The sequence below is a fragment of the Verticillium alfalfae genome, genomic scaffold (genome assembly GCF_000150825.1).
Source record: "Verticillium alfalfae VaMs.102 supercont1.16 genomic scaffold, whole genome shotgun sequence".
Lineage (NCBI taxonomy): Eukaryota > Fungi > Ascomycota > Sordariomycetes > Glomerellales > Plectosphaerellaceae > Verticillium > Verticillium alfalfae.
The window spans coordinates 194259-205271 of NW_003315023.1; the positions used below are offsets into that span (position 1 = coordinate 194259).

General features: G+C 61.0%; 3 protein-coding genes and 1 non-coding gene across 4 annotated transcripts; all 4 read left to right on the forward strand.

Annotated features, from left to right (window-relative positions):
- Positions 1–463: 463 nt before the first annotated feature.
- Positions 464–2177, forward strand: VDBG_09739 (conserved hypothetical protein; the record flags this gene model as incomplete). The annotated part of the gene is made up of 2 exons (XM_002999973.1): positions 464–729; positions 803–2177. 2 exons carry the CDS (start codon positions 464–466, stop codon positions 2175–2177), a joined length of 1641 nt encoding a protein of 546 aa, XP_003000019.1.
- A 352-nt stretch (positions 2178–2529) lies between these two features.
- VDBG_09740 (predicted protein) lies at positions 2530–4342 on the forward strand (the record flags this gene model as incomplete). The annotated part of the gene is made up of 2 exons (XM_002999974.1): positions 2530–3618; positions 3659–4342. 2 exons carry the CDS (start codon positions 2530–2532, stop codon positions 4340–4342), a joined length of 1773 nt encoding a protein of 590 aa, XP_003000020.1.
- Positions 4343–7770: 3428 nt separating this feature from the next.
- VDBG_15210 lies at positions 7771–7861 on the forward strand. The gene has a single exon. It is a non-coding gene; the product is annotated as a tRNA-Tyr (tRNA).
- A 1471-nt stretch (positions 7862–9332) lies between these two features.
- On the forward strand, positions 9333–10277 carry VDBG_09741 (conserved hypothetical protein; the record flags this gene model as incomplete). Its single annotated transcript, XM_002999975.1, has 4 exons — positions 9333–9402; positions 9495–9993; positions 10065–10095; positions 10143–10277. 4 exons carry the CDS (start codon positions 9333–9335, stop codon positions 10275–10277), a joined length of 735 nt encoding a protein of 244 aa, XP_003000021.1.
- Positions 10278–11013: the final 736 nt, after the last annotated feature.

The window sequence follows — 11013 nt, forward strand, 5'->3', positions numbered from 1 at the left end:
TTTTCGAGGCGTACCCAATCTACATTTTTCCTATGCGCACAGCTTGGTCTTGGCTTGGCTCGGTGTTGGTCGATCGTCATGAATGGAAGGAATCGTTCCATACGTCTGTCTCGATGCCCAATGGTCAACATGTCTGTCTCGCAAGATGTCGTTGCAGGGTCGATGAATGCTGTCTCGATGTCCAGATGGTCAACATGTCTGTCTCGAAAGATGGCGTTGCACGGTGAATGAATGCTGTCACGATGTCCAAATGGTCAACATGTCTGTCTCGAAACATGTCGCTGCACGGTCAATGAATGCTGTCTCGATGATAAATGGTCGGACGGGCCGAGGGGCATGAGGCAAGGCTGAGACGAGGCTGCGTGTGAACACTGTCCTTGGCACAGTACAGCATATGCTTCGTCATCGTCCTGGAAACGCTCATCGACCGCTTCATCATGCACACCTGAACACACCCCCGGCCATGTACGATCGCGAAACGGGCCAGGTATACCGAGAGACCGTCGTGTCCGGTGCGCCGCGGGGGGCCGAAGCCGACTGGGCGCGACACGTCGATCTGCCATCCTGGAGGGGTCGTTCCGGCCGAGGCGTCCAGGGCCCCAGGTCCCTCGCCGACATGGCCATGCATACTGTGGCCGAGAACATCGGCTCTCTCTCTGACGACCATCTCGGGCGGCACGTCTTGCCTGCGAGGATTCTGTGGAGGATCTGGCATCTGTTGGAGAACCGGTGCGTATGCCAGTCTGGCAAGCTACGGATGATGTTGATGATGATGATGATGATGATGCTGACGGCAACACAGCGGCGTCTGCTTCCAAGCATGGAAGACCTTCTCCAAGCTCCTCCTCGCCGAGGACGAGGACAAGACGCTCGACCTCTACCGCTTCCGCCACCACATCTGCCGGCCGTCCCAGGACCTCGCGCGCTACCTGCAGCCTCTGCAGTCCACGTCGGTCGACTTCCTGTGCCACCTCAGCATCAACGGGCGGTGCGCCTTTGACACGAGCGAGCTCCTCGCGCTCGCCTCGCTGCGCAACCTCGCCGCCCTCGAGATCATCCAGCCCGCCGATGCCGCGGCGCGCGCCAGCTTCCCCCGCGTCAGCGACCGCCTCGTGCGCTCGTGGTCCGAGGCCGCGGCCCCCTTTCCGCGGCTGCGCGTCCTGCGCCTCTGGGGCGACGACGCCGTCTCGCAGCACTCGCTGCCCTACCTCGCCCGCTTCCCCGCCCTGCGCCTCTACGACGTCCACGGCGCCCGCAGCGACTGGCCCGCCGCCGACGTCCTGGCCCAGCACCACGGCTGGACCGTCGGCGCCCCGCTCCACGGCCTGCAGGACTCGCTGCTGTGGTACCTCATGCTGTTCGCGCCGCTCGACGAGGACGGGCGGACCACGCACGGCGGACCCGGCGTCACGCTGAAGGAGCTCGCGCGCGGCATCGACGAGGGCCTCGTGAGCTTCGGCCAGAACGCGAGCCAGCCGCTCCGCTTCGCCGCCGAGCCGCCGCCGCCGTTCCTCGACGTCCTCAGCGACTCGGCGCGCGCGAACCGGTCGCTCTATCTGGATGCGCCGTCCTATGACCTGCAGACCTGCAAGCGGTTTCCCTTTGAGACGTGGGCGTTTTTTCTCTGCGCCTTTCTCGAGCAGCAGGACCGGGCGCGAGTGGAAGCCGAGCGGCGGGACGAGTCCTCCGACAAGCAGCCCAGCCAGGAAAAGTCCTCAGACAGGCAGCTCAGGCAGGAAAATTCCTCAGACAGGCAGCTCAGGCAGGACAAATCCTCAGACAGGCAGCCAAGGCAGGGCAAATCCTCGGACAAGCAGCCCAAGCAGGACAGTTCCCCAGACGAGCAGCCCAAGCACGCCCTGTCGGGCAACCTGCTGCTCCCCCCCAAGCCAATGGCCTGCCTGCAGCTCGGCCACAGCGACAGGGCCGGCATCTCGCCCGCCGTGGCCTATGTCAGCCGCGGGCTGTTCGCCACGTCGCGCTACACGTTCTACCGCACGGGGGAGGCTGCCGCCGCCGTCGCGGGCGAGGGCAAAACCACGAGCAAGCGGCACCAGGAGGCGGCGGGGTTCATGAAGCCCAGGGCCCAAACCTCGACGGTGGAGACGGGCTTGCCGCTGCGGCGGAGGAAGCGCATGCGCATGGACGAGCTGTTGGAGTCGTTCATGAGGTCGTGAGCTTGGTGCGCGCCGTCGTCGGGCTGGCCGGCCAGCCAGCAAGGTTCGTGGGGCAAAGTTCGTGGACGAGAGTTCACCGTCGGCCCAACAGGTTCGCTGCACGCTGGCAGCCTTCAAGGTCACGCCCAACCTTTTTCATTAAGCTCTGGCTCGCAAACTTATATGCGCCGCACACGAGCTGTCGGGGACGAGCTGTCGGAGATGGCAGACATCTGTCTACATAGGAGAATGCTGTCCCCGTCCGAGGCGTCTGCTGCTCTCACACGTCACCGCCCATCACCACACGTCGCATACAGGCGTCCACACCAGCCTAATCAAAACTGACAGACTCGAGCCCTACAGCCAGCTCATCATGCCCACTCACGAGGGATCGTCGGCGCCTCTATTCGACATGGATGCGTATCCGGGACTGCAAGTCGTGGTGCTGAAAAGGCGCTTCGGCGAACTCGAGAACACCATGGACGAAATCATCCGAAAGAGAATGGCATCGCAAAAGAGTATCAAGGACACAGCGAACCTGCACAAACTGCTGCTCCTGCGAACACAGATCAACTCGTTGGCGTCCCAGATGGTTCAGCAGCTCGGCGATGCGGCCACCGGCAAAGTCAACACGGCCCGTCAGCCGCATCGCATTCCCAGGAAGCCTGTGCCCTCGCCGTCCCCACGACATCCCCTGAGTTCCGGCCCTACGGATGTTGAGACCCAGCCATCGCTGAACGGAGCCTCTCTGCCGACTCGTCAGCCTGGCGAGTCTTGCTCGACGCTTGCCGTGGCGCCTATTGATATGAAGACCTCCTTTGTCGCCTCGTCTCTGGGTTTGCACACCCCAGGTTCGAACACACTCGGCCAGCATGCACCTCCGGCGGCCCCTGCAGCTGCGGCGCCTACGGCTGCGGCTCCAACAATCCAGCCCAACCACATCATCTATCGCAAGCTCGAGGCTGCCTACTGGGCACGGTTCTCGTTCCTCAAGAAGCGCATCCACGACGACCACTGGCAAGCCTTCAGCAGCAGAGCCAAGAGCGAAGGCTGGGAAGGCGAGAGGCTGTACGCGGAGGAGCTCGAAATGTTCCACGAGGATATCACCAGCCTGGCCGCCATCGAGACGCAGCATGACTTTCTGCGCTACGGCATGAAGGGCCTCAAGACAAAGGAGGCCGTGGCCGCCTACTGGAAGCTCTGCGTCGAGCGCGCCGCGGCTATACCGTGTCACATCAAGCGGCAGCATCGTCGGCAGCAGCAGTTCAAGGAGGTTCAGGACCTGAATCACGAGCAAGAGGAAGAGGCCCACAGCAGGCACCTTGGTCGACTGCCGCGGCTTGTGGCCCGGTATAGTCGCTCTATGCGGAATCTTCCTTTCGGCGAGGGCCTGCAGATGCTCGCCCACATCCCTTGGCGACATGGACTGCATGGACGGCGACGAGGGGCGGGGCGTCGAGCCGTATGTCATGGTCTCCCCTCTCGTGCTCAAGAGCCTGGAGCGTCCCCGTGCCAGCCGCGGCGAGAAGCTCGCGAAAAGTGTCGTGGAAGAGTTCCGGCGGCAGTACGAGCAACCTCGCAGCACGGAGGACAGCGCCGTGCAAGAACAGGAGGCAGGCGTGATGGAAACGTCGACGCAGAACTGCGAGCACTCTGACGCGTGTGGAGGCACGCTGCGGTTCCACCCCCCTCCGATGCAGGCCGGAACGTGCTTTGATGTTGTCATTTCCCTCGACGACATCAAGTCCACGGAAGCACCCGAGGTGACCGCCGAACGATCTGTCAGAGCCGCGCTCGCGAGGCTCTTCGAGACCCTGGGTATCGCGGCCTTGGGCGACGCCGCCAGGCTCGAGCCGCTTCAGCCGGTCGTCGTCGAGGAGGTGGACGTCCATTACTTTGCGCCCTGGTCCACGAAGAGGCGCGCCATTGCGTGTGCCGTGGCTACCATTCGCGGCCAGCTCTGGGGCGACGGGGCTGTCCTCCGCTCCGAAGCGTCGCCGCAGCTTTGCGAGTTTATCGGAACGCGGTCTGGAGACGGGAGAAGGCCCGCCGCCGATATGCATGCGACTGGTGACTACAACTGTGAGTCTGAGGGGTCGATGGAGCATCAGCCGGACGCTGACATCTCTCTCGACGTGGATTCGGACGCCGACAGCTGGGCCTACTGTACTGTGGAGGACTGGTAGACGGGGGATGCACCGCGGTCAGGTCAACGGTCAAGGCTCACGACAGATTGTCACGGGATGAAGCATGGTGCTACTGAGGGGGGTAAATTGTACTAGACTGCAGTATTGAGCGCACCCTTCCTCGGCCTTGGAGCTTGATGTGTTGATACTGATGCCGTGTGTGATCCCTTTTTTACGTTTTTGTCATTTCCATTTGTCCATTCGATCCTTTCTGTGTTTTGTCATTCGAGTTTGCGCGTTCGATCCCTTTGGTGTTCTTGATTGAGTTGAGTTGTTCCGTTCTGTTGATGTACTTCAGGGGAAAATCGCTTGTTATTTTCCGAAGTCATTTCCTTGCAAGCATTTTTTCGTTTTGGTTATTTTCCGAAGTCATTCCCTTGCAAGCATTTTTTCGTTTTGGTTCTTTTCTGAAGTGATTCCCTTGCAAGCTGTCGCATCCATATGATACTGGCTTCGCATCATTTCGTGTACTGGATCATTTCGTGTTCTGACCCCCAATGTCGATTCCACACCTGAACGCCCAAAAAACCATTCCAAGCCGTCTCGCTGCCGCCAACAGCGACTGCAGAGGCCATCTTCCGAGTGCGGCAAAGATGACACACGTTGGCAAGCGCAGAAACCAAGCCACCATCACCAAGCGCAATAGTCGCTGAAGGGATAGCCACCGTTGCTGCTTGCCGCCTCGTCAGGGTGGTATCCGTTCGGTCCGTGGAGGCGGCGCCTCGCCCGCTCGGCATGGCGCGCGCGGTCCTGCGCGGCGATGACACGGTCGAGCACGGCCTCCTGGTCGCGACTGTCCTGGGTGTACAGGTGATCGTGGGGTCCTCCGCCGGGGTGGCGCTGGTCCTCCTCGCGCAGCGGCTGGGTCCGTCGGCCGGGCCACTGTCCGCTGAGGTGAAGGCGGTCAAAGGGCGTCTGGCTGCTTCTGCTGCTGCTTCTGCTGCTACCGGCGGGGTCGTCGTGGTCGCGGTCCCAGGCGGCGGCGAACTCGTTGGCGAGGCGGACGCAGCAGGCGCGGCGGACGATCCAGCGGGGGTCGTGGGCGTTGACGTCGACGGGCTCGAGCAGGTCGAAGGTCTGGTCCTCGCGGGCGGCGCGGGCGCGGATGGCGGCCATGGATACGTACAGCAGCTCGTCGACGGCGTGGCGCTCGGCGTCCTCGGCGGGCGTCGTCTCGAGCATCCAGTCCTCGCGCATGAACGCCTAGTCGCGCGCGCGGACGACGGCGGCGTCGTGGCCGGTGCCGGTGCCGGCGCAGCCCCAGATGGCCCAGTAGTCGGCCCAGGCGTCGCTGAGGAGGACCTTGGCGCAGGCGGCCGAGAGGACGAGCTCCGTGTGCTTGCAGTCGCGCGTCGTCTGCTTGCGGATGAGGAGCGAGTGGCCGTCGAGGTCGTCGCGCGGATGGCGCGGCAGGAACCGCACGAGCAGCGACACGGTGACGTCGAGGTGGTGGTGCTCGCGCTTGAGGCGCACGATCTTGTTGTCGGCGCTGTGGAGCTGCGCGAGGATCGGTCGGCAGGCTGCGGGTCCTGTCGGCGTCGCAGCTCTGGCAGCGCGCGTGTGCGGCTGATGACGGATGGGCTACGACGAAGGGGCCCGAGGCCACCACGGCCGCGACGGGGGGCGGGAGGACCAGCGTCTGTCTGCAGGTGCGGCAGACATTGCCACGGGGGCGGGGCGGGGGCGAGGTCGAGGTCGAGAGGAGCTGGCGGTTGATCTGAGCGGCCATGGTCATTGTCGATGTGGTAGAAGGAGAAGAAAGAAGGCCAGAGGGAGACCCGGAGCCGGACTAAATACCGTTCCGGGTAGGCACCGATAGTGCTGGCCTCGTCGTCGTGACTGCCGGTGTTTCGGCCCCACCTGCCCGGCGCAGCGCCGGCGCCTTCCGGATTTCACTGCACGATGCACTAGTGGCGCACCTGAGACGGGTGCTCTGCCAATGGTTCTGTGGCAGGGCTGCAGGGCTGTAGGAGGCGGAAGAGATTTGGCCCTTCTTCACCAATCGTTGTCTGATCTGTTCTGCCGGATCAGGAACCATGCACAGCTGGGTTTCTGAGGGGGGAATATGTTTGACTGTTTGCCATCAGTTCAGATGTAGTGTTCGTCAAAGGCACTGGAGAGCTTGAATGACGGTCTCAACATTTACGAGTGAGCAGGATGTGGGGTGTTCATTCGTGATCTTTGGCAGACTGTACCTTTATTCTGACCAAGCTGGAGGACAAGGACAAGGCGCACCGCCTTGGCACCTGCTTGGCACCCGCTTTAGCACAGCATTTGCTCATGTTGTGACCTGTGGATAAACTGGCACTCCATGTTCAGTGCAGTATTCACCAGGAATGGGAGCTGTTGCGGAGCGCCTCGTGTACTGAATGAATACCATCCGCGTTGGCTGATGGCAATGACAGCAGCGGCAAGGTTACCCAACCCAGCCTGGTCTAGTGAAGATGGATTTCTCTGCGACCAGCTGATGATGACCGTGACGGTGAATGACATGGCCTCAGGATCTGCCAGGTACCTACCTGCCTGGGATGCCACAGCGGGTTGCCAGAAACGATGAAGAAAAACTGGGTGAGAATTTATCCGGGGACGCAAGCCCGGTGCTGTTATTGCCAGGGCATCTGCGAGGATCGGTTCCCAGCTTGACTTTCGAACGTGCACCAAAAGGCCTGATCCGGTGTCATAACAAGAGACCAGGACATACAAGAGACCGGGACATACAAGAGACCAGGACATGGCCATGGCCGCCTGACCTCAGTTGCAGAAGCTGGTGGCCCAGACTTCATCAGTCGCGTTCACGGGATGTTTTGACAGCTGGCGGCTGCACAGGCCGGCCGAGGATACTGCCAGCTGCCAGCTGTCCTGAGCGATGTCGTTTGGTACGTCGTTCCGTACAGCGCTCAGACTCGACAGACAGGCCCCGTCACGTCGAGACGCTATGCTTTCCTGACAGCAGTATGCAATGCGTTGAAAAGAGCCCCTGTTCGAGGCCGATACGACGAAAAGCAGGCTGCAACAGGCTCCTACGGCCCACGCCCACGCCCACGCGTCACTCTTCATCAGGATGTGCCGTTCGAAAAATTTCTCTGAGCACCAATACAGCAAGCTGCCACGGGCCAGAGGGTAAGAGAACGTAAAGACCAGCATTCGTCTATCCCCTCGTTTCCCCTCCAGGCAATCATGGTGGAATGAAAGCTAGAGTGAATAGAGGGGAGTGTGTTTTATGATGAAGAAGAGGAAAAGGAGAAAAAACAGGAAAAGCGCGACGGCTGCGGCGCGGTTTTGTTCCCCTGCTGCTGCGGGGCGGATTTCTTTCTGGGCGGGGGGTCTTTTTTTTCGGCGCAGCGGCGCCCGATCCGAGATGAGTCAGCAGTCTGGCACGCAAGGCCGCGATTCTTCAGAGCACAGGAAAATCGGCAGCCTCATCAAATCCTTCCGTAGTGTAGTTGGTTCATCACGTTCGACTGTAACTGGTCTTCATTTCCAATCGAAAGGTCACCGGCTCGACTCCGGTCGGAAGGATCGCACTACCGGAGCGCAGCTTCGTTGTTTTTGGTTTCGTGTCGTGTCGTGTTTTTTTTTTCTTTTTCTTTTTTTTCCTCTGTATTTTTTTCCCTCTGCTGTCAACTGTGACTCACAAGTATATGATTGAGCCAGCCAAGTCCAGCCTCACACTGGACCTGTGTGGATTGGACCACTCCCAACACTACGTAGACGCCTTGACGCCAGCAAATGGCCAGGCAGATGACAGACCGGAGACGAACAGCCCCCGTTCGCACTCGTCGGCCTTCCCGTCCAGCGTGATGACCCAACCTTGGGCACTCATCGCTAGCAAGCGCACGGCATCAGGCGCCTCGCCCCTGCATCCCCTGATCCAGGTGTGAGGCGGGAAATGATTGGGCACGAATGAAATGATTGGGGGGGAATGATTGGGCTGCCGAGATCTGCCCGTTCGTTCGTACCGGCACGCGATTCACCGCCAGAGACTCGTTGTCGCTGCAGTCGGACCCAAGAGGCACCCAGCCCAGCACCCAGCACCCAGCACCCAGTACCCAGCACCCAGCACCCAGTACCCAGCACCCAGCACCCAGCACCCAGCACCCAAGACCCAAGCACCCAAGCACCCAAGGCACCGTCAGGAACGGCGGCACTGGGTGTGTGGAGACTTGGGTGTCGAGCCAATGAAGCGAGGCCTAAAAACCAGCAGAGGGCGGGGACCCTCGTCATGTCGTGCCGCCAGTAAGAAACGGCACTGACACTTCCACTGAGGGGCGTCGACTGAGGGGCGCTTTCCACTGAGGGGCTTCGACTGAGGGGCAGTGAGCCCAAGGGCAGAGAGGCAGGAAGCCCCAGGCAAGAGCCAGTGCATGTACAGCAGGTAGAGGCAAGAGCAGTGCGTGTACAGCAGGTAGAGGCAAGAGCAGTGCGTGTACAGCAGGTAGGCAGAGGTAAGAGCAGTGCGTGTACAGCAGGTAGGCACAGGCAAGAGCAGTGCATGTACATGTACAGGCAGGCAGGTGCTCGTGTGCTGTCTGTCCGCTCTGGCTGCCTCTTGCCGTGACCGTGATTTCTGCCTGAACGAGGACGCGCTGCTCGAGTCACCGGCCTGGCCGTGCTGTGCTGCGATGACAATTATCATTCCAGTCATCATTCATATAGCCATCGTTCATGCAAATACCATTCGTACAAATAGCATCCATACAACTATCGTTCATACAACTATCGTTCATAGCTTCTCCTCACCCTGCCGCCTGCTCCTCGTGCCTGTCACTGGCCGGACCCGTCTGCCCCTCCATCCCACCGCCGATACCCCGCCACCACCAAAACACCAAACATCCCACTTCAACGACTCCGCAGTCTCTTCCATTCTGCCTCTACCTTGCACCTCTGCAACAACAGCCCCGCACACCATCGACGAACCCTTGCTCCTCTCCTTTCTTTGACACACTTTGTTCTCCTCTCCTTCCCCCCCACACGACACATCCTCATCATCATGGCTGGTGGTGCTCCTGGTGCCAACTACCGCGGCCGCGGTGGCAAGTTCAAGAAGTACACCCGTGGTGGTACGTAAACCGCCTGACGTCCCAACCATCCAATTTGCACCCCAAACTGCGCCAGACATGCACCGAAAGACAGACAGCGCTAACAGACCAAGGCGGCAAGCACTTCTCCCGCGACCTGCGCCCCGTCGACTCGGAAGGCAACGAAATCAGCATGTGGGCCGCCGGCGCCAAAGAAAAGGGCAGCGCCAACGCGTCCTCGGACGAAGAGGAGGAAGATGACGACGACGAAGACGACGAGGAGGACGACTCGGCCGCCGAGGACAAGGGCCCCGTGTCGCGCGAGGAGCGCAAGAAGCTGGCCAAGGCCCGCAAGGACGCCGCCATCGCCAAGAAGAAGGCGCAGGCCGTCGAGGTCGGCGACATGCCGCCCAGCGACTCGGACGAAGAGGAGTCGGACGACGACGACGACGACATGCCCGCCAACCCGAACCACTCCAAGGCCGCGCGCAACCAGACCAAGGGCCGCGACCGCCAAGAGCGCGGACGCCGGCGTCGGACGACGTCACCGAGGGCGTCAAGGGGCCCGGCGGCGCCGCGACCGCAAGGAGCGCGAGAGCGCCGAGGCCCTCGTCGCCAAGGAGAAGTACAGGCGTCTGCACGAGGCCGGCAAGACGGACGAGGCCAAGGCCGACATGGCGCGTCTGAAGCTCATTCGCGAGCAGCGCGAGGCCGAGGGCGCGCGTCGGGCGGTACGTTCTTTCCTCGCCTTTTTTTTTTTCCTTTTCTTTTTTTGTGAACAGCACACTGATAGGATGCAGGCCGAGAAGGAGGAGCGTGACGCGCAGGAGGCCGCTCGCAAGACCGAGATTGACGCCAAGGAGGCCAAGAAGCGCGAGGCGGCCCTCGGCAAGAAGACCAGCAAGAAGGCCAAATGAGCGTGTCGCTCGCCTTGGTCCTCGTCGTGTCGGGGCGGACGGGGAGTCATGAACATCTCCCGGTCGGACCGATTGTCAAACAGTGTTGCCGTGTACCTCGAAGCTGAAGCTGAAGCTCGAAGCTCGAAGCTCGAAGCTCGAAGCCGAAGCCCGAGGCCACGGTCGCCTTTTTCATGTGTACTGATGATGTGATGCATTGGAATAAAGAACCAGAGGCAACATGCCTCGTCTTGATGCGCTTTTCCGTACCGTGCCGTCTAGTTGCTGTCATAGACCTACTGCCTGTGGGCATTCTGTGCCGTGCTTCTGTGCGTGCTTCTGTGCGTCCTTCTGTGTGTCCTTCTGTGCGTCCTCTGTGCGGTCCTCTGTGCCGCCCTTTCTATACTGTCCATTTCGCCGGGCCAGTCTGTCCGCCAAAAAACACCACCTCCCATCTTGATCGTACACAACATCGTGCCATGCCCCAAACGGACAGAAGCTAAAAAGCCGCCTCGGGCATCCTCGCCGACGCTCTCCTTCCAAAACTCGTCAAAGTCTATGCCCTCCTTTGCTGAACAGGTCGCGAATTCTTCTTTGGCCGCATCGACCTGGCGCTCGGGCCCGAAGCCGCCCGGCTGCGTCGACTCGTACTGCACAATCTCGATCCAGCGGAAGAACAGGTCCTCCTTGCCGACGGCGGCGAGGCGTCGCGGAACTCAAAGACCTGCCGGCGGCGGGCGTCGACGTCGACGTCGGC